The sequence below is a fragment of the Leiobunum rupestre genome, chromosome 1, assembly GCF_980474605.1.
Source record: "Leiobunum rupestre chromosome 1, qqLeiRupe1.1.hap1, whole genome shotgun sequence".
In the NCBI taxonomy this organism is placed as follows: Eukaryota; Metazoa; Arthropoda; class Arachnida; order Opiliones; family Sclerosomatidae; genus Leiobunum; species Leiobunum rupestre.
This window is the reverse complement of record NC_143384.1, coordinates 44,187,204-44,210,691: the sequence shown is the minus strand read 5'-3', so window position 1 is coordinate 44,210,691 and position 23,488 is coordinate 44,187,204. Positions and strand designations below refer to the sequence as shown.

General features: G+C 36.2%; 1 protein-coding gene and 1 long non-coding RNA gene across 3 annotated transcripts; one reads left to right on the top strand and one right to left on the bottom strand.

The window, feature by feature from the left end:
* The first annotated feature begins 2,438 nt into the window (after positions 1 to 2,438).
* Positions 2,439 to 14,811, top strand: LOC149963042 (puromycin-sensitive aminopeptidase-like). 2 transcript variants are annotated; one of them, XM_090180348.1, is made up of 19 exons: positions 2,439 to 2,511; positions 3,383 to 3,535; positions 3,598 to 3,682; positions 3,743 to 3,942; positions 4,003 to 4,110; positions 5,966 to 6,166; positions 6,246 to 6,342; positions 7,575 to 7,723; positions 7,787 to 7,951; positions 8,104 to 8,208; positions 8,309 to 8,464; positions 9,249 to 9,464; positions 9,541 to 9,675; positions 9,736 to 9,955; positions 10,117 to 10,259; positions 10,322 to 10,378; positions 10,440 to 10,700; positions 10,779 to 10,826; positions 13,588 to 14,811. In XM_090180348.1, exons 2-19 carry the CDS (start codon positions 3,407 to 3,409, stop codon positions 13,717 to 13,719), a joined length of 2,607 nt encoding a protein of 868 aa, XP_090036474.1. In that variant the 5' UTR covers positions 2,439 to 2,511; positions 3,383 to 3,406; the 3' UTR covers positions 13,720 to 14,811. The 2 variants fall into 2 exon arrangements, with proteins under 2 accessions (XP_090036474.1, XP_090036473.1); XM_090180347.1 differs by lacking the exon at positions 2,439 to 2,511 and adding an exon at positions 2,618 to 2,802.
* Positions 14,812 to 18,136: 3,325 nt separating this feature from the next.
* Positions 18,137 to 21,953, bottom strand: LOC149963041 (uncharacterized). The gene is made up of 3 exons (XR_016480177.1): positions 21,818 to 21,953; positions 18,630 to 19,356; positions 18,137 to 18,325 (listed from the first exon to the last, which is right to left on the bottom strand). It is a non-coding gene; the product is annotated as an uncharacterized LOC149963041 (long non-coding RNA).
* Positions 21,954 to 23,488: the final 1,535 nt, after the last annotated feature.

The following is a 23,488-nucleotide window of genomic DNA, read 5'->3' as shown; positions in this document are numbered from 1 at the left end:
CGTCAGTGCGATTATTTCATCGCAATTTTTAGGGCGTATTACAATTTTCGTGGCGTACGATATCGTACCATTCGGGTGTTGGTCGGAGGGGGCGGAAATTAATGGCACTGCGTGCGCGTCAAAGAGTTCTATCGAATCAGACCAACTTGTTTTTTTCGATCACTCTCCCTTTTAGGGGGGCGGAAATTAAGGCTCTGAAATTAACGGCACTGCGTGCGCGTCAAAGAATTCTATCGAATGAGACCATATTTTTTTCGGTCACTCTCCCTTTAAGGGAGTTGGTCGGAGTGGGCGGAAATTAACGGCACTGCGTGCGCGTCAAAGAGTTCTAAGGGTACCCTTACTTGGTCTATGGTTTTGGAGACTACGCGGTCAGAAATCTCGGTTCGAAAACTTCGAATCCCGGTGATGTCAAAATTAGAAATTATTTTTCGCAGCTCCATCTACCATGTCGTCGCTAGTTAATTTCCACGACAAACAAACAACAATCACTTAACGACATTCCGTCCATAACAATAGTGTCACTTCGAATATATATTCGATGTGAAACTAAAAATGGAGGCACGAAAAACAGGCTGAAATAGTGGTCACTAACTCAGTCACACACTATTTTCACCCGATTTGAGTAACCACCGAAAACCAGTTCAACCTATTTTCGAGGGGTAAGACCAAAGACTATATATACGCAAGGATTCTAAAAATATAGAATCCTTGATATACGCTTCGCTTTCTAGACAGGCGTGTTCCTAGGAAAAACCTGTTAACACCTCTGTAGCACTGTAAAAGCTGGGGTAATATTTTGACCCGCGGCTAGAGGCGCCACTAGTAACACAGCTCAAGCTAGGGGGAAATTTTGACCAGCAACGAGATGGAGCCACAATCGGTATGCAAGTTGAGCCCATAGAGATAGAAAAGAAATAGAGGGAAGATTACCGCGTTGAGGAACCCCTGTTTTTGACCGGGAAAATTAATTCCATCCCCCCCCCCGGCTCATGTATCAGGCTTGGAAATAAGCGGTGGTCACTGGGTCAAAGACCAGTTTATTAATTGCTCGGACCAGTTTTTTTATTCAAAAGCTAGGGGTTCACTGGTCCATGGTCCAGTTTATTAATTCAAAATTATCTACCGTATTATTAACTTAAATAATTCAAGAGTTGGGAGTCACTGGCCAAATAGACCAGTTTAGAAATAAACCTTATTTCCAAGCCTGTCATGTATGAAAGCGGAGATGGCCAGAATTTGCAACGCCATCTATCGATTGGCAGAGTAACTAGTATTCATAGAAATCTCATAGGTAACTAGAATGCTGCCGCCTACGGCCGAGCTTGACGTCAGTTCGCCTTGAACCTTCAGCCAATGAGAGGCCGTAGAGTGGTTCCGCCAAGGAGGATAATAATCCTCCTTGGATCCGCTACTATAGCGGGAGATAGGTAACGTCATTCTCTCTGGTGACATTAAATTCTTGGCAGAACCACTCTTTGAGCTCTGATTGGCTGAGATCTGGCTATCGTCTGCCACGGCGTTTGGCCCATTTGCCAGTTACACGGCAGCATTCTAGTTACCTATGAGATTTCTATGCTAGTATTAGGCAAATGACAGTTGATTTTCAAAAAGGCATTTCACCGCGCGTCGATGGCGCCCCGTAATCTGCCCATCTCAAGGCTTCCTACATTGGCGAAAAGGGGGTCGGCACTCGCGGTCAATTTCGCCAGATACAATAGTGCCTCTATTCAGGGGCGGATTAACGCTTTCGGCGCCTTTAGGCACAGAAAAATTTGGTGACCCTTGGCATTGGGCAGCTAAGGAGGGGCGTATCGGTTTGTAATAAATAAATAAATAAATATATTTTAGTTTCCCCGAACCTTTTCGGTGTTATTTTGAGTAGGGGTAAGCCAAGTACATGGACCGTGGGGCTTTATCAGAGTTTTGGCGCCCTAGGCACGTGCCTACTTTGCCTAATGGTTAATACGCCCCTGCCTCTATTTCTTTTCTATCTCTATGGTTGAGCCATAGAGCACGCCTGTCTAGTAAGCGAAGCGTATATATAGTCTTTGGGTAAGACAGTCTCAGATAATCTGTACACCGAGTTCATGCATTTAGCACTGTTAAAGGTACATATTTTCAAGAGTTCGCGAGTTCCATTTAGCACTGTCAAGGGAACGGCAGTGTACACCGAGTTCGCAGAGTGTCTTACCCCTCACCTATTTTGTTCTATTTTTGTAAAATAGTGTTTGACGGCATGCTAAAAAAAAGGGCCAAAATAGCCATTGGCTAAAAGAAACTTCGACCAATTTTAGTGAATATTCTGAAAAAATAAAATTTATCCCGCATTTTCGTAGGGTGAATTCCGAAAAGTGATAATATTCTGTGGGCGGCGGCTTTAATCAATTTTTGTTAGTCGTAATCCAATTCGCATCGTAATGTGTTTGTTGTCGGTAGCGGATATCCGGTTGTGCGTGACTTTTCCTTTCGGGTGACAGACGTCATTTGAGTTTAATATCAGGAAAATAGGTATTTATGAAAATATTTTCAAATTCCTGTGTTTATTTATTTCGCATTCTGAAAAGCTTTTAATATAAATTGAACGTGGTACTTTACCTTAACGTTAATATCATATACATATACTATGGTTATGTTTAGTCCAAAATCGTATTCATTTGCCTTGTCATCTTTCCAAGCCGCTTGTTAAACCAAAATTGAAGCACAACTCCACAAATGTTAATACCTACCAGCAAGAGCTTCTTGAGATACTATGGAGGGGGGATTGTTTTTAATGTTTTCGGTAAAAAGAGGGTAATTAGGGTAAATATAAAATATATTTAATCCACTGTAATGTGAAAATAAGTAGGGTATCTCTTACCTGACAAATTTTATAGTCAGAGGCTCATTAATCAGGTGCTTATGAGCCCTGTGAATTTTACCCTACTGTTATCCCTCTGCTCAGCCCCGTCCCTCACTGTGTCTTCTCAAGCAAGATTGATAAAAAGGGGCTGTGATAATTTTTTGCATTATAAAGATTTTGATAATCTTACTGTTTGGCATAACAGGTGACCACTTTTAGTGATAAAATAATATCCTATTCAGAAGGTCATCCCTCTTTGGAATACTCTCCCTTGGAGCCTAATGGCACTTAAAATGCAAGTTGATAAACAGTTAGGATTCTAATACCTGTTTTATTATTATTATTCTAATAATCTTAAATATTCAAGAGGTAAAAATTCATTTTTTAAACAACAAAAGTACGGAGTAAAAGATTAACCAAGTATTATTTAAATACCCATTTATATACCACAAAATTAATCTTCATCAAAGAATTATACGAATTAACTTAATTAACATAATTTTAATGTATTATAAATTTTACTTTCTTTACTCTTAAAAGGTTACATCTTGTTACATACACAAAATGCCAGAACCAAGTTCTAAACATTTTGAAAGACTTCCAAAATCAGTTGTTCCAAAAAATTATGATTTGTGGCTAAAACCTGATTTAAAGAAACTTGACTATGAAGGGAAAGTTACTATTCAAGTCGAGGTAAATCAAGAAGTTTACTTTTTATGTATTTTTTAAAGGTTTTTTTAAATGATATTTTTTAGGTTAAAGAAATTATCAATACCATTATTCTTAACGCAGCTGGTATAACAATAGATAATGCTGAATTTAAAGATGTGCTGGCTAAAAGTAAATTAAACACTTGGATCCTAAACACCAGTTAATGTAGCAAAAATTAAAAAATTTCAGCCCAAACGTCAGATAAAGTTGAGCTTATTGAATCAGATCAAACATGCAAGATAACATTTTGTGAGCCACTGTCATTAGGACACGGAGAACTAGCAATACAGTTTCACAGAGAACTTGATGACAGTATGAAAGGCTTTTACAAATCAAAGTACACAACACCGGACGGAGAAGAGAGACACTTAGCTGTTACTCAATTTGAGGTTAGATTATCTGACAACTTACTCTTTCTACAGTACTTCATTAATTTTATTTCTTTATAGCCAACTGATGCTCGCCGTGCTTTCCCATGTTGGGATGAACCTACTTTAAAAGCAACGTTTGACGTTACTCTTGTTGTTCAAAAAGATCGATTAGCCTTGTCAAATATGGTAACAACTATGTTATGGGCCGAAATCGATAGGATATTGGTATCAGCTACCGATTTTATGATTTGACCGATAAATCAGTTAGTGTCTAAATTACCAATTTTCTGATTTTTCCCATGTGGCTAACCATTTCCTGTAATTGGTGTTCAAAATTGTTTACGTAATCACTTTGTACTCAATTTTTGGCTCTGTAATCATTAAGTACTCTCTGCAATCGCCCTGCAATCAATTTGTACTAGCTATGTAGTCGCATTGTATTCGTTGTAATACTTTCGTATTAGCTGTAATCAGATTATCACAATATTTTCGACATGAATAACTGAACTCTTCCTGGTGAAAGAGATTCAGTTTTTGGGTGAAGATCAGAGAGGGAGATATGCAACTTTTGCGTAGCAAATGGAAACAAATGGGGGTAGACACTGTACGTAGTGTTCGTACGGGGACCCCGACCCCGACCCCGAAAGTCGGGGATCCCCGACTTTTGTCCCCGACCCCGACCCCGACTGTCACAAATCAAGTCGGGGTTTTCCATTTTTCGGGGTTATGTTTTCGTAGTGTAATTTTAAATTTTCGCGCCGACGCACCCCGCTAAAATCCTAAAAATATAAAATAGATGGGTTCCTTCTCTCCCCTTTTTTCGTGGGCGACAATAGAATGATCCGAATGACTTTCGGCTATGCCGCTGACGTAGCTCTCGCTTGACGCTTGATTATAAGTTTTAGTTTCATAATTGCCGTTGTTTCGAACTCTCTCAGTCTCAGCTAAGGAGTGTGGATTTACAACGTTTGTAAATAACTTGTGTATTTATAAAACAACTTATTTAAACAATTACAATGCCTAAGCTATAGACCTCTATTTTAAAATCTACCTATCTTATCTATTTTTACTATAGTCCTAGTCGATAATTCAAAATAACGGTCAAAAATGCCGCCGATCAGTTTTGTAAAATATTTTCGGCGGCGTAATCGTCGGCCATTTTCGGTATGGAGATACAGGCCGGAAGGCAGGCAAGGCTGCCAGATTTCGATAGATCGAAAAAGGCCAACTCTCTCCTATGTTTTCGTTTTCAAAACGAAAATTTTGCGGCGTAGCTATCGACTAAGACGATTATTAATAGTCCCTAGGCTCCGAGGCTTGCTTACACAAGATACACTATCTAAACTTGATAATTTTTCTATTCTTAATAAATACAAAGAATTTTCCATCCCCGACCCCGACTTGTTTTTCGCGGGGTTAGACCCACCCCGACCCCGACCCCGACCCCGACTTTATTTTGACCCCGTACGAACACTAACTGTAAGCGATTTTACCATTATTCTAGTGTAGTGTTTCATATCTCCCTTAGATTTTAAACTTCGGCCAGCTGAGATTGACAGATTAGAAAGCTGTTATCAATTCATATTAACTTGTGCTCACTGTAATCACACTGTAATAACTCTGTAATCACCAAAATCGCGCCTATTGCCGTAATCACCCTCGTAATTATCATAATATCTGTAATGCTTTATGTAATCACTGATTACGTGATTGGTGTTCAGAAAAACTAGAAATGGTTAGCCCATAGATTTTTCCCGATATTTTGAAACTAATGCTCAAGTAACAAGGCAGTTGGTTCCACTAACCTTGATCTTTGGCTTTTCTAATTTATTGGAAAATATCAGTATCAGCAAAAATTGGTTAGATATTGGTTAAATTATGATATCGGCCAACGCCAGTAATAACGAACTTAGTTGCCAAGCTTAGTTTCGATGACAGTAATACATTTGTTATCCCTCAATTTCGTCTTACTCGGAAGATCTGAGCCATAAATTTCAAATACTTTATTATTGTTAACAGTAATTTATGTATTTTTCTGTAGAATGTAATTAGTGACGTACCATATGGACCAAACAATCAATTGAGGGAAGTCAAGTTTGCGAAAACACCCATAATGTCGACGTATCTACTAGCGGTAGTTGTTGGAGAATTTGATTCCATTGAGGCAGTATCGGCTGATGGAGTTCTTATTAAAATTTACACGCCTTTAGGAAAAAAGGAACAGGGAACATTCGCGTTAGAGGTAACTCAATGTTTAAGACACAAGTAATATGTTAAGAATAATAGTGTTAATTATTAATTTGATTATTAATATTTCCAAGGTGGCCACGAAATGTTTGCCTTATTACAAAGATTATTTTGATATAGCGTATCCACTTCCAAAGCTGGATCTAATAGCCATTCCGGACTTTGCATCTGGTAATTTATTATTAAACCAAAGTTTTTTCTTTGCTAAGCCATTGGAAATTAACAAAAAAAAGTGTGATGGGGTGAAGTGAACTTTTGCCTGACAAATAATGAAATAATTTTTTTATATAGTGTGAAGTACACCTCGGGGTAACTAATAAAAGTTAAAAAAATCCAAATTATTATATATTATATAATATGAAAAATCAGAAAAAAAAAATTCCAAATTGGTTGGGGTGGGAAAATAACTATATTAAAACTGTAAAACCCATGGAAATATTTTACAGATAACATATTGTAGTGTTTAACTACAATATAATTAATTAATCTACTAGTTTAATATTACTTATGAGATACTAGACAAGAGTTACAAAGGTCTGCCTCACAGGAGGGCTGAATTAAGACTGCCTATCTAGTTCCCTTAACTGGGGTTGAACGAGTTCTTTCCCCCTTTACAGGCAATAGGCTTAGGACATCATCTATACTAATATTGGTTCTAGTATTACATGCATATACAATACATATTTTGATCACTTAAATCAACAATAGCCAAAAAACTAATTTTTCTTTATATAGCTATTTTGGGTATCTGCAAATAAGTGAATTTCAAAAAATTTCAAAATTTTTGAAAAAAAAATATTGCCTATCACGGGATTCATTACCTTGAAAATAAGCCGTTAGTCACATATTTATATCTTTTAGAGCCAAAGCTATAGCCATTTTACAGTTGCAGTGCAAAAGATTTACGGAAAATTTCCAAAAAAAATACTAGCCCTATATATAACTCCTCGAAAAATAGTTTTCAGCACTTTTTTTTACAGGGGTTAGTTTAACACATAACTACACCTGTTCACCTAATTTCATAAAATTCGGTAACTTGAGTGGTATGAACCTGGATAACTCTTAAATAATGATAATCAAAAAAGAAACTAATTAGATTTTTCCATAAACATTGCTATAAAAATAAAATAAAGTTTTTGCTACCGCAACTGAACTTACAACTAGTTTTTCAATATACTGGCTAAGCTGTTGTCAAAGTTCTGGCAAGACAGTTTGAGATGCTTTTATCATGTTTTATGGAAAAAAATATAGTTTTGATTTCTTAGAAAAGTATTCCTATTTCACCTTTACCTCGTGTCAGCAATGCAGTGTGACGCCTCTTGTGCGTTGCTATTAGGTTTACCATTATTGAATAAATGGTAGAAACTTAAACATTTTGGTCAATAATTTAAATATATTTTCAGGAGCTATGGAAAACTGGGGTTTAGTTACTTACAGGGAAGTCTGCCTGTTAGTTGACCCTCAAAATACTGCTCACGAAGGAAAGGAGAGAATAGCTTTGACTGTAGCTCATGAAATTGCTCATCAGTGGTTTGGTAACCTAGTAACCATGGTATGACATCCCTTCAGAGTGCATACAGTCAAACGGAAATAAACTGATTCATTTATTTTATAGGAATGGTGGACTCATTTATGGCTCAATGAAGGATTCGCCTCGTTCATGGAATTTTTGGCTGTAGATCATATATTCCCAGATTACCACATCTGGTCCCATTTTGTAATTCATCAATATAATGATGCTTTAAAATCAGATGCCTTATCAAACAGTCATCCAATTGAGGTATACTTTTGATATGTTTTTATTATCTCTACTTCTGTTAGCATTCCATGTTAATATCAACGTGCAATATGATTAAAATTCCTAAATTTTACTCTAGATTTGGTTTTTTTAACGCTGTCGATTAACAGAAGCTTCTGGTCTATCTTGTTTAGGTTCCAGTTGGTCATCCTGATGAAGTAGATGAAATATTTGATAGTATATCCTACCACAAAGGATCTGCAGTCATTAGAATGCTTCACAAATTCATTGGGGATGATGTAAGATATTTTTTATTTTTTAAGTGTTGAATTTTTTAAAACAGTATTCAAACAAAAGTTTATCTACTATTTAAGAGTTTGTTTCCACTATCTCAATTAGGCATTTAGGAAAGGTATGAATTTGTATTTGACAAAACATGCGTACAGTAACACTGTTACCGAAGACCTCTGGAGTGCCCTTGAACAAACTAGTGGTAAACCTGTGACTGCTGTAATGAGTACCTGGACCAGACAAATGGGATTTCCAGTCATACAGGTAAATGAGAACAAGAACGTTTAGAGACAACTGAGAATAAACCATTTTTCTCTGGTAGCTTGTTTAAATTTTAGTGGTAACCTCTCAACTGAAAAAGGAATTCAATACCAAATGTTTTACTTTTTAGTATTAAATATAATGGTGTCATTATAATAATAATCAGCTAGGCCAACAACCACCGCACCATTACAGGCCTGGGTCAGCAAGTAACTTAATATAGTCAGATTTTTCATGCAAATTGCAATTATTTTTAATTAGATATTCAATATTTATATTAGTTACTTTCAAAACATTTAAGTTTTTATTAACAATTTTATTAGGTTTTACTTATTAATATTATAATTAAATTTGTTTTATATGCAAACCTAAACCAATGATGTATAGATGGTGCCCATATCTCCATCCATATAAGGGGTAAAAAACCCTTCTTCCCTCTTATGGGAAAATATCCTCACTTTCATTCCAGCCTTCTGGGCAATCACTCCTCTAAATATTTTATGTCTCAACGAGTATTATTAAATGTTTATCAATTAATACTAGTATTAAATTATGTTAAGTACAAACATAACATAAATACTGTTATTGAAATATAAAATTTTATTCTAAGCTTATTGTTATTGTACTAGTATAATTGATTCTTTGATGGCCACCAATTTGTTGGTTCTCAGTTGCCTTGACCCATTTTTTATGACAATTTAGCTTACAAAAATGATGTATGATGAAAATGTAACAGAAACGTTTTCAATGTGACAATCAGGCACTAAAACGTTTCATTGATTCTAAGGTTTCATCCAAACAAGATGGTGAAAATCAACTCTTGTTATTATCACAAGAAAAATATGTGAGTGATGGAGTGAATAAATCAGGAAATGCGTATGAGTGGATGGTTCCAATAAGTATTATAACCCCTTCAATTCCTGAAGAGAAAGCTCAACTAGTTTTATTAAACACTCGCCAAACCGAAGTTTTAGTAAAGGCCAGTAAAGATGATTGGATTAAGGTAGATTTAATTACCTTACAAATATCATGTTCTTTCGTTTATACCATGATACCAATTCAAATGACTTTTAATTTAGCTTAACCCCGGCATTGTTGGCTTCTATCGTGTTCAATATTCTGAAGAAATGATGACGAAACTTTTGCCAGTCATTGAAAACCACTCATTACCATTATTAGATCGCTTAGGCCTGCAAAACGACTTGTTTGCTTTGGTAAAATATACTATCAAATTATCAAAATGTTGAGTGTTTTAATTTGAACGTAATTTTAAGGTTAAAGCTGGTAGAAAATCAACAGAAGAGGTTTTGAAACTTATGGAGGCATATACTACTGAAACCAATTACACTGTTTGGAGAACCTTGGCAAACTGTCTTTCTACCTTGAGTGTTATTATATCTCACACTGACTTTGACCACTTGTTTCACTCTTATTGCCAAAATTTCTTTGCTAAAATTCATGCCAAGCTTGGTTGGGAACCCATTAAAGGCGAAAGTATAGTATTATGAGAAATTATATTTTCAATCACTAGAAAACTCTGAAGGGTTATATAGTTTCCTGATATCACCGTTTCTAGTGGCTGGATCTAAAATTTCCCTCTGACAATTGGAGTAGTTTTATAGTGCTGGAAAAAGATCCTAACTGCTTCTTTTTAGGCCATTTAGACAATATGTTACGAAGTTTAGTTATAACTCAATTGGCTGCTGCTGAAGATAAAGCTGTTCTTGCGGAAGCTTTGAGGCGTTTTGAAGCTCACGCTATGGGAACCACTATTTTGCCAGCTGATTTGCGAAGACCTGTAAGCCTTATCACCACCTTCTTTTTAATTTTTGTTATTTAGTTTGGAATTCTTTGCAATAGGTCTACAGGGCAGCTGCGAAAGCTGGCGATGATAAAACATTTGAGAAGTTGATGAAAGTGAGATTCTTTTGGTTCAGTGCATTTAGAAACTGTTTGACTAATTGAGTTTTTATTTTAGCTGTACCACGAAACAGATTTACAGGAAGAGAAAAATCGTATATCAATGGCTTTAGGCAGTTTTAAAGACGAGACAAAACTTTCGGAGGCATTGGAATTTTCCATGTCTTCTGATGTGCGATCCCAAGATACAATTTTCATTATCATGTCAGTTTCAGCAAACAAAAATGGAAGAGATTTAGCTTGGAATTTCTTTAAGGACAGAAAAGATGATTTTCAATCACGTTATAAGGGTGGATTTCTGATCGCTACGCTTGTTTCGGTAAGATGTTTTTAAAAGCTATCTATATAAAAATAGGATTATGCTTAAAGATCGTCATCTTTTATTCTGAATATCTAGTGTATTACTGAAGATTTTGCATCCGAAGAAAAAGCCTTAGAAATTGAGGTAAAAATAAAAAAATTAAGAAGTTTTAATGATTCGCCCTAGTAGAGTATAGAGCAGGGATGTTATGTGATTATCCTTAGTGGTTTTTGCTGCACTCACAGGCAGTGGTTCCATGTTGAGCTCTTTTATGGCAAAATCAAATTCGCTCGGTACTGTAAATTCTTATGTTGACACTGGTTATCTGTTTAGACCATCCTCATTTGAATGTGAGATTTCCTTCTTATAGCGGTTCTAGTAGTTATACGCTACCAATGTTAAAAACCAACCCCGTAGTTGTCCAGCTGCTGTTGCTGGAATTGGTTTTGACTAAGAAAATATCATGATTAATGGTCGGTAATCAGTCAGCAAGGTAAAGTTAAGTTCTAGGAGATAATCTCTAAATTTATTCACTCAAAACGTTAGCCAGTGCTTCCTTTTCAATTTCAGAAGTAGGGTCGCTAAGGGTGGGCTGAAGTAGGCTTTAGCCCCCCCCCCCGCGTTTTTCGATTTATTGATGTAGGAGCATCCATTCCCAGATCTCTAAAATATTTCAAAATTGTATGATGTTGCTAATATTATTTCAGAGCGTAGTTTTAGTACACTTAATACACTCTAATCATTTTTGAGAAAAACTGTCTGGCAATCGATTAACAAATTTAGCCTATACAGTATATAGAGATTTATCTAATAGGTTGAGATAGAATCCTTTGTTGGTTCTTGACGAGTTTAGTGACATAACTCCAACTCCTAGTGGTGAAATTTCACAGGACAGGAATATTTCCAATTATGTAACAGGAGATAAGATGATACCAAAGCTGCTTTTTCGTCTTGAAATGACTTTGCATTTTCTTTCCTAGACTACCGTTTAGTATTCTTATGCAACAATGTGTACAATAATGATAATAATTGCGAAAAATTGGGTCTGAATTTTCGCTAATAGTTGACGAGTCCTAAGCGATCATAGTTCTTCAATATACGTTAGCTCTGGAGTGGTCAGTAATGGCTTTTGTTTTACTCTTCTGCAGATGTAGAACTTGTCCGTTCAAATGATATCCCAAAAAGTCCAGTGGCTTTTTTAGAAACAGACAAAATATTGCAGGGCACCCAGAGTACCTATATTTTCAAATTGTTACTATTTTTTCCTATTTTTCAAAAAAATTACCTATAAATTCCTATAATTTCAACATTTTATAGTAGTATATCATCCTGAATACTTCATTTTTACTAAAAATTAATGATAGTATAGCTTTACGACCCTTGTTGACTTCCAATTTGATTCTTCTTTTAACGTACCCATGAAAAGGATGTTAGATTAACTTTACATTCTTCCAATGAGTAGGACTGAGGTGTAGCAGGTAATAGTGTTCCATTCTTTCTGAATAATCTGTCAATGATTCTGCTTCGGAATTATATTTATCAAGAAATCCATACGTCAGCATAATTTCTTCTGATTTGGCTATTCTTCAAATTTCTAAACTAGTGTCTTCGCAAGGCGAAATATATAATAATGGCAACGGAAGCTAAAATTCAAAATAGCGAAACAATAACATCGTCAGAGAGCCATTATAGATTATTATATTTAGACCAATTTTACTCTAATTAGTAAACTTTAACCATAATTATATATCCCATATAAAATATATTTTTATAATTTAAGTTATTGTAAAATTTACAAACGAGACAATCAACGCGAGGGGTACTTTTATATCCCGCCTTTTGGGTCAAAATGTAGCTTAAGCATCTTGTTTTGATTTCAACGCTAGCGACATCTGTTGAAAAAAGAGCTACTTCACCTAGAGCCTACACTTGCGTTAATTACCATACTATGTACGATACTAAGTATTTATGATGATGAATTATTACAATGCCAATATAACATGTTACTAGCCTGAACGCCAAATACCGTTCGTAGCCAAATCTCGTATAACCACTCTTTACTCTACGTAGGGGCACCTTCTATTAATAGAAACGCAATACTTTTGTTCTCCATTCTGGACCAGATTATATGGTCTCTGGAGCATACAAGAAAACTGTTTTTTCTAGAACCTTTCCAGAAAATAGACCATGATTAGAGGCGCTTTGTTAAAGGGCAACGCAAGTGGCCATGTAGGGGGGGGCGCTTGATTTGGAACTATGTTTTCTTCTACAAGTCGTAAATTGGTTTTCCAAGGAGGATTTTAAACCGCGCGGTAACTTTATTCTCCTTGGTGTGCAATTTCGCTCTGAATCGCGAATATTTCGATTTTCTCGACACCAACGAACCCAGGATTTTAGGCTTAGCTTAATTTTTTTACTATGGAGAAAAGAACTGAGTTAGTTTCCGAGAGTTTGACGTTGATATTTTCGATTTAACAATGTTTCATTTATAAGATAATTGACCACTCTGGATGGCCACTTGCGTTGCCCTTAAATAACAGAAGGATATCAGTGGGAATCCATAACAATCCTTGGAATTATTATCTGTCTATATCCTCTATAGTATTTTGACGTGGAACTTATGAAGCGTTTGCTAAATGACTAAACTACAATGTTGAAGCTCTATTACCTTTTGATTGATTTATTAAGAGTATGCAAAAAAGGCGAAGAAAATTAAATTAAGAATTTCTCTTTTGTTTTATTATGCTGAAATTGTATATGTCAATGAGCTAGAGAGTCTCGTCAATTCTGTCTCAATGGCATTTAAAAAGTACCCTAAAATAATTCCAATTACTTATGTATTCCTGCTAACAGATGTGAGTAATTTATAGGTTTTACATTTTTAATCTCATGGTTCTTTTTCTAGTCGTTCTTCGCCAAAAATCACTTTCCAGCAACGGATCGCACAGTTTTACAGTCTTTGGAGACTATACGATTAAATTCTAAATGGTTAAATCGAGACAAAGATGCCATATATAATTTTTTATGTGGGCAATAGTTTTGGTTTTGTGGTACATGAATTTCAGCCCTAAATATTTTGGAACGTTTGGCACATTAACACAGACCTGAAAATTTGCGACCTTATAAATTTTGGTGCGTTCTCTCACGTGGTATGATCTCACTAATTCAACCATTTTAGAAAATGGCAATAAAAATTATAAACATTACAAGCAACTTGGGTTCTACACAAACCGTATTGAAATGTCATGGAGTGTAGTATAGGTCCCAAATACTATACATAAACTAAGAATTAGTGGGTATTTAGATAAAAATTACAGCAGTTATTGGTACAATAACCATTAATGTATTGTTGAGACTTGAAAATTTCAAAGACTTCCATGTAAAACTATGCAGATTTGAAACCAAGATGTTTTCAATGCTTATTACTATCATCATCTTGGAAAATGGTGGCCCAAAGCCTTGAAATTACAGTTAACTCTTGTTATACTTAACCAATTAAATAATAAAATAATTTATATTCTTTGATAATCCTATGTATTAAGTGGAGAAAGTGGGAGATCATGCCACATGACAAATCACCACCAAATTTTGCAAGGTCAAATATTTTAAAGCTTATAGTTAATTTGTTCAACGTTCCAGAAAATTTTTGGCTACTTAGTCAAAGCGAGATTACTGCGTCGATGCTGGCCTTAGCTTTACTTTTGTTCTTTCCAAAAGCAGCCTTTTTTTCTTCTTTATTTGTGTTAACAGTTAGGACCAAAAATAAATAATATATTCTATTGTACAAAATATTATTTAGTTTTGCTAGGACCATATAAAAGAAGTATGCCCTTTAAGTTTCTGATAAATTTATCCTTGGGAATAGTTTGGTTTTCTTGGTTTTATTGATGGGTCTATTATGTTGGTTTTGCTTTTCCTGTGCTAATTGACCATAAACATAAATTGTATTAAGTACAATATAAATAAATCTGTTGTTTTCATAATTTAATAAACTGGTTGAAATAAAGCTTGGATAGATTGTCTTGCGATTTTAAAACCATAGAGTAACCCACTCACATAAGAGTGGAAGGCCCTATGGAAGCGCGTGAAACATTAATCCTAACGGGCCAACTGGTTTGCGGGGGTTGAATAAATATAGTCCGAAGAGCGATGGTGTTGTTTGTACATTTTTTATAAACTGACTTTCTTATCCAGATATTGTACATTACCTTTAGGCCAACTTGTTTACTTCACGCCTCGAAAACAAGACGTTCGTACGAAAAGTGTTAACATAAGTCTATAATATTTTCCATAAGTTTGTCACATTGGGGAATATTTTACTGAGAGCTAGTAACGGAGTGATGTCATCACTAGAATAAAATCAAGGCACTGTCAAAGACTACGCAATGCACCCTGTCTTGTGAATAGCTCTCAGTAAAAAATTTGCATGTGAAGAATAGGAAGGGTCACACTTATGTTAAAATATTATACACTTATAGTTTCGCTGATAGCCTTCAACTCGCGAGTGGGTCGTCCTTAGAAAACCATAGAGTAATTTATTAAGTCAAATTTACGAATAACGATGAGAAAAACTAATAGCGTCTGCTTTAGCCGCTACCTATCTAGCTTTCAATGGCGAACGAAAGGGGGCGTAGCCATAGTTTTCGGTCGCGAATACTTACCCTGGACACGCCAAACGGAATTGTTTTAGGTATGCCTCACTTGAAGTCCTGAAAATAAATTATTACAACTGTTTTTAAATCTTTTCTGTGTTCATTAATGAATTATTACTTGGAAATATTGCGCAATAGTCTGTATTTTCCAAAATTATATAACTAGCGCAGGTATACTTAGAAATTCAACCGTACACCGGCCAAATTCGAAATTTCCGCTTTCGATTTTCCAGAAATTCGTGCTCGTATCTTTCCGCTAATGTACTAGATATATTGGCTTTCTTAACCTGTAAGTTGCAACTGAGTATACAGCGAAATGGGTATTTCTATTGAAGCGGCTTTGTGGCAGCTAGGAGCAACAAACAGCACTGCCCACACAAGGAGAACGCAACCCGTCAAAAGTCGTGCATTTTCTTGCGTACATTTTTCATTGGTTAGACGCTTTAGCGCCTGCTGCCGTCGGAAGGAGAAAATTCGGAAATTGTCTTCAGCGTAAAGGCTCGTCCAATAAAATTTGTACACAACACTGCTTTAGCATGTTTAAAGGCTAGCTGCGTTCTCCTTGTGTTTTTGCTCCTAGGTTCCACAAACTGGGATCGAACTTAGGTCCTGTTACTGCGAGGCGAAAGCACACATGACGAACGAAAAATCTGTCTTCGCCAAGTTGGATTCTGGGTTTTGTGATACATACCGAACTTTGAGGACCAATGCAGACAGCAGCATCTGGCGAGGAAATATATTTTAACGCTAATCGATGACTTAAGTAGTTTATGTTTTGTTGCTCTTCTGAAGAGTATAAAAGTGAAGTTGCTGACCATATCTAAGATTTTGTACGCCCAGGGCCCCCAGAGGTCCTATAATTCCTATAAAATCCTATATTATCAAAAATGTCCTATAACATCCTATATTTTTAGCAAAATCCCCCAAAAGTCCTATAAAATCCTATAATTTTGATATTTTGCCCATTTCAAATCATCCACTCAGCTAAATTGCTAGAATTAGCTATAGGACAAATTCCTATACCAAGTCATTCCAGTCTATACTTTTGTTATTGTTAACACGGGTAGCTACTAGTATATTTTTGTGATAAAATGGTTCAATAGTTCCTATTTTTAACATTGGCTTAGCCAGGGGGCACATGCCCCCCCGAAACGTATGGTCGTACGTACAAATATTTTTATTTTTTACTTTTTTTTCAATGGTGTGCCCCCCCCCCCCCGAAACAAAATCCTGGCTACGCCACTGATTTTTAGTGAAAATCAAAGATTTATTTCTCTAAATATAGATTTTGTTTTTAAATGCATAAAGTTAGTAAATTAAATAGCATATATAGTCCTTTATAATCCTATAATAGTTTTCCCAAAAATACTCAGAAACGTGCCATTTTCATGGGGAAATCTAACAGACGGCGAAAACTCTGGGTATATATTGACTGATATGGAAAAAATGGTTTTGTGCTAGCGTTTTTCATTTCAAATAATGCACCGGGTATAGAAATAGAATCCAAATTCAGATCTTTATTCAGCGTCTCAAAATACCCAGGAACAAACTTCGAATGGACACAATTTTAGTATATGTATAAAACGTCCCACCAACTGTGTGTAAAAACGAATGTTCCTTATCTATGTAAATATTAAAATTTGTTTTCGAGACAACATAAAACTGTGTAATACGCACAATGGCAAGTAATAATCCATAGAGTAACCCACTCACATAGAGTGGAAGGCTATCACTGAAACCTGTGAATACTTTTCGTACGTAACGTCTTGTTTTCGAGGCGTGAAATAAACAAGTTGGCCTAAAGGTCATATACAATATCTGGATAAAAAAGTCAGTTTATACTCTAAGAAATGTAAAAACAACACCGTCGCTCTTCGGACTATATTTATTCACGCAGCGAAAAGTAGTTGGCCCGTTAGGATTAATGTTTCATGTGCTTCCATAGGGCCTTCCACTCTATGTGAATGGGTTAATCTATGTAATAATAAATTTTGTATTCTAATCTGGCTGAAACGCAAGTAGTCACTGTTCTTTATACGCTTGGCCCATCTGGTCGAAGATTTATGATAGCTTTGACGATTGTCAAATCCCTATATTAGACCAAATTTATGCTGCATTCGACGCTTATTTCGAACCACATAATAATCCAGATTTTTCTCGCTACATATTTTACCACACGAAACCTTAACTGCATCAGCACTTTGATGATTTTTTGACTCGTTCTCTTACCGTGATTTAACCATGCCAGATGTCCCGCTTCCGCGTCTACGTGCCCTAAGTGTCATCGCGGAGGTCACTTGGCCAACCTGCGTCGGTCGTCTGCCTTACAATCTCGCTCTTCATCCGCAACCGGTTGTGTCTTATTTATTGGATAAATTTGACCATTCGTACGAATTAGACTAACGAATCTTACTCTGTGGATCATGCTAATTCTTACGCTACACAGCCTTGTAGTGTTCTTTGTTCTAAAGTATGACAGACACAGTGTTAAACAAACAACCTTTATTCTCCCTGTCCGTAGACGACCCTTCCTTTTCATCTACTCCGCGACAGGGCGTCATAGTCACGTGTTAATCACGCGATTTGAACTAATCTATTATCACCAATGGCTGAGTCAGGGCCGTAGCCAGGACATCGATATAGAGCGGGCGAACCATATTTTAGGAGGGCCCCCCCTGGCTACGGGCCTGGGCTGAGTGGCTATCGCCATCTAGTAGTCTATACCGTAAACATATTACATCTCTTCTTTTTTCAAAATATTTATTTTATATATACATATTCAAATTATTTATACAACGGTTAACAAACAAACGAAAGAAATATGAAAAATTTAACGTCTTTGAACTTATGAACGTCTGCGCATATCGAAGTCATCGTACCATCCTCGAAGTTGGCCCATATTGACCCTAGCAGGAAGCTGTCGCCGCTCTACTGGTACTCCACGATCTCGTTCAATGCCTGGTCGAACCTCTTCTTGGTGAGCGTCATCACCTAGACGTTCTGATGTCAATAGGTATTGCTTTTTGATGAAAGTACAATTTATTTCAATAGTATAACAATTTCTACTTGCTTTGACCCAATTAAGTATCTTTAATCTCGGTTATTCGGTAGGGATTTAGATCATAGTACGAAGTGAGCTGGTTTTATTTTGTTTAACGGACAATTTCCCACTCACCCACTTTGAATTTATTTTTCTGATCATGATCCCTTTGACGAATATCGAAATCATCATTCGGCCTCAATATTTCCGTATCTGGAAACCTGGTTTTCATCTTTCCCCCCAAAAGTAATTTACCTTTAGTCGTGTGTGGTGTACTTCTGTACGATATCAAAAATAAACGTAGTGCTTTACTCCAAGATTCTTTTGCATGTTGGCAATTTGAACAAACTTGTTCAGCGTTGAACGTTCTCATGGTGGTATCTATAAAGTCTTTCAGTCGGCTAATAAACTCGGCTGAGTTAAACGGTGGTCTATGGTCAGTTTTTAAACGTTCTGGAAAACCAAACAAAGCGAACGCGGTCTCCCACCTCTCAATCACTACGGTGCAAGTAAGCGAATCTATAACATGTACGACTGGCTATCTTTGAGAAGACCATAAGATACCTCCCGGCCACCTGAATTAATGGTGGTGCCTTGGGTATTAGCTGATTATCTTAAAATGGTTCAGCGAAATCCAGAGTAAGGTGTTGGCTTAGGCGTCATGGCTAGTGGAACATACTTGACTTCTTTCACCGTCGACTGACAAGCGAGACCATTTTTTATCAGGTTCTCCACTCCGTCGTCTATTCCAGGGAACCAGACTTTCTCTCTTAAAAGTGCTTTTGTCTTAACTATTCCTTCAGGGCCAATGTGAGCCAGCTCAAGATATCTCGTTTTTAGAGTTTCTGGTATGAGATCCCCTCAAGACCATTCTTGACTTGTATACCAACAGCTCCGATCGAATGGGTTTAAACGGTCTCAGTAGATTAGAATTCCATTCTTTGTCACTCTTTCCGTTGCTATCCAGTATCTTTAAATTCTCCTAGGGGTTAGCTAAACTTCTGTTATGTCCCAAAAGTGTTCAACAACAAACATAAATCATTTTTAAAATATTATTTAATTATATTGAATTAGTAATCATGCAAGAGTAAATTGAACGGTTAATATGTTACGTCTGTAACATTAAAATTTACCTGTGAAAACCCTTCCTCCTATCCCTCTATCAGGAAATACAGGCGTAACCGCTATTACCCTGAACTGCGTTTAAAACTAGTTATTGGTGTCAATGATATTTTATACGAAGTAGTTAACAAGAACCTTATAACACAACGGGTAATATCTTGTAAAACAGAATACACGAAAACCAAGTAACAAGCATGAACTGTGGAAGTATGGACGTTTTACCATTGATGTAGTGTTGTCCAATCACTTTTTACCTCTTTATAAACCAGGTTTACTACAAAACCAAGAAAAATCTTTATCCGTTATAACATATGTAACATAATTACTCATAAGTATGCCTCTGTATAACATTTCCATTGAAAAAAAATCAATGAGACCTTGTTTCACGCGGAACATACATTGAGCGGACCCAAAAATTCAAAAATGCTTATAATCCTTGCGCTATTGAAAAGGTTACCATGGAAATGAAATCATGTGATCGCAAGGCACGAGCTAAACTTGACACGGGCAAAGCCAGAAACGCGCGAGGAATTCTCACTAACCTCCGTTTCCCATCAGTAAAGTTGACGTAATTTACGTTATATCCCGTGAACAAGGTTTCATTAACGAAAATGCTTTTATGGCATACTTAATTATGAGTGATTATGTTACATATGGTTATAAAGACCCGCCGAACCCTCTTCGAATTACTTCGCTAAACAACGCAGCCGAAACGGGATTACAATTAGGGTTAAGTTCAATCTAATATTTCTTCTCCAGATTTTTATATTATAACTGGCGTTAATCTGATTATGATCTACATATTAAATAAATATGGTTTAAATATCAGACTTGAAATTAACTTTAGTTTCTATCGATCTATCTTTAAATTAGGTAAACGGTAATAATCGGTCCTATATCAAACTTGAGTACATTAGTGGCTCTTAACATTCATTTTGCGCGTAAAAATATCCCGTCATGTTAGGGTATAAAAATAGGTAAATTTTAAAATATGGCTGCAATACCTCACAATGTAAAGGTACTGACACGCTCAAAAACGTTATTTTGAAATCGGACAATTAAAGGAAATTTCGAAAAATATAAGACAATGGTAGCGCCATCTGCTTTTGCTTTTTTCGTAATTTGCTTATTCTTCGTATTTAAACATATGGCTTTTTTTGGTTATTATAATTTTATTGAAATTTAAAAGCAATTTCTAATGTTTTAGGCCGTAGCTACGACAATAGCTTAAACGCACTCTCGCAAGCTCAAAATTTGTGTAAGCGTCGAGTTCGGGACTACTTATTTTCTTTAAATTTTTTCTATTAGATAGTAGCTGCAATGAGAGTAGCGGAGTTTTCTCTAACTACGCTGTACAGCCAAAGGTAGCGAAGAGAGGATTTCCAGCCCCCTGGAGTGACTGATTTCTAACTCTTTGGGGCATCAAGGAGCAACAAACACAACACTCCACACAAGGAGAAAGCAACCCGTCAAAAGTGGTTTTTCTTGTGTACGTTTTTCATTGGCTAGACGCTTTAGCGCCTGCTGCCGTTGGATCGGGAAAATTCGGAAATTGTCTCTCCCCCGCCCGTAAGCGTCGCGATAGACTCCATCGCCATCTCTTTTTCATAATACAACTAAAAGCTACCTATGTGAGAAAATTCAGCTGGCAAGAGTGCGTTTAATTCTGTTTCGTCGGGTACTCGATCAAATTTATTACTTAAAAAAAATTTTGTCAATAAAAATGAAATCCTGAATTTCCTATTTGATAAAAATCCCAAAATCCTATCTGAATTTACTACTTACCGAAATTCCTATTTGATAAAAATCCCAAAATCCTATCCGAATTTACTACTTACCAAAATTTATATTTGATAAAAATCCCAAAATCCTATCCGAATTCCCCCTGCTTTATGAAAATACTAATTTCCAAGCAGCTTTACGGAAAGTTCTAATTTCCTAGCGGCTTTACGGAAGTTCTAATTTCCTAGCGGCTTTACGGAAGTTCTAATTTCCCTTTAAAAGAATAACACAACTTGTTGGACATTACCTTCTGTAATGTAATGCTTCTTTGTCAATCTTTCCGAATTAAAACCCAAGCAAGTTCCTCAAAACTAGACTGTTCGTAACATTAATTTTGACTCTAGTGCACAGTGGAAAAACAAGGGGGCTACAGCCCACACAGAGTGTTACCTTTAAAAGATTGCGTTATCATCAAAATAGATGATTTTTGTTGTATAAATTTAGTTATATCCAGGGACACTATAATTTGTGTATACTATTTCGCTTTGAACATTAGTTAGACCAAATGTGACGCTTAAAATAATAAAACAGACACTTACAATGAACGCTGCAGACGAAACATTCTCCATTGTCCCCTTCACTCCTCTCATAGCTTCCACAATACTAAATTGTTATCATTATGGACGAACGTCACTTGAGCATTTTCCATAGATATAAGAAATGTATATAAAGGTCTAGATAAATTTCGGGGCGTCTAAGCCTAACATAAAATACGGAATTGACACCTAGCAGACACCGAGGAAGGCACGTGACCAAGAGCGCGAGCTCTCTTAGCATTTTAGTACTAAGTGCTTGACCTTTCCGCAGGCCGAAGTCTTTAGACACCATCTGTTGGTGACTTTTAGTATAATTTTTAAGCGTTAGACAATTATGGCTCTCGCGACGATAGCACGAGCTTTCTTACCGATAGATAGCGTCTTATTAGGATAGCCTGCAGAAATTACACGTTTCTGCTAGCTGTCACCTCCGTATTCACTCCCTTTGAAATATTTTATCTAGACCTTTATATACGATTCCTATATCTATGGCATTTTCCTTTCTCTGCTTCTTAGTTTAGCCTTCCTTTTGAATTTAAACCCAGTTCGTAGAGGTACGCACTGTTTCATTGAGATTGAAAAAAAAATCAAAAAATTTGAAATTTCTTCTAATTATCTAAATTTCCTACTCAATGAAAAATCAAAATCTCCTATTAGGTAAAAAATCCCTATGAAAAGAAAACGAATTTCTTACTTATTAATAAAGCATTGCCCTGCTTGATGAATATCGATCAAATTTATTACTTAAACAAATTTTAGTCCTCAATAAAAATGAAATCCTGAATTTCCTATTTGATAAAAATCCCAAAATCCTATCCGAATTTACTACTTACCAAAATTTATATTTGATAAAAATCCCAAAATCCTATCCAAATTCCCCTGTTTATGAAAATTCTAATTTCCAAGCTGCTTTACGGGAAGTTCTAATTTCCAGGCTGCTTTACGGAAAGTTCTAATTTCCAGGCTGCTTTACGGAAAGTTCTAATTTCCAGGCTGCTTTACGGAAAGTTCTAATTTCCAAGCTGCTTTACAGAAAGTTCTAATTTCCAGGCTGCTTTATGGAAAGTTCTAATTTCCAAGCTGCTTTACGGGCAAGGTTTGTAGAGACAGTAGTACTAAGCTTTACGGGAAATTCTAATTTCCAAGCTGCTTTACGGGAAGTTCAAATTTCCAAGCTGCTTTACGGGAAGTTCAAATTTCCAGGCTGCTTTACGGGAAGTTCTAATTTCCACGCTGCTTTACGGGAAGTTCTAATTTCCAAGCGGGTTTACGGGAAGTTCTAATTTCCCCGCTCTCCGGCAATCCTAATTTCCCCGCTCTCCGACAATCCCAATTTCCCCGCTCTCCTGCAATCCTAATTTCCCCGCTCTCCGGCAATCAATCCTAATGACGATCATGAAAATAAATGGTGTTTCTTCTTTAAATTCAGTAGTAAATTTCTTCACAAAAGTAATACCAAGAGATAGTACAAAATAGAGATGAGAAAGCCCGCTTTTCTGTACCGCTAACCTCCGTATCCCTCCTGCTAAGCGATATCAACACCATTGACCAACTTAAAATTTTTAAATGATAAATTTTTTATTTTTAATGATGTGGTTTAATCACTCAGCGCCAAATTAGAATTCATTCTAAAGTTCTAAAGTTTTTATTAACGGGCAATCTCTTATTTGTAGT

Excerpts from the sequence above, each read along its gene's own strand:
- LOC149963042 (XM_090180347.1), top strand. The coding sequence starts at position 2,716 with ATGTTAATACCTACCAGCAAGAGCTTCTTGAGATACTATGGAGGGGGG. Across the intron at positions 3,683-3,742 it reads TAAAGATGTGCTGGCTAAAA|CCCAAACGTCAGATAAAGTT; the intron begins GTAAATTAAACA and ends AAAAAATTTCAG. Across the intron at positions 7,724-7,786 it reads TTGGTAACCTAGTAACCATG|GAATGGTGGACTCATTTATG; the intron begins GTATGACATCCC and ends TTTATTTTATAG.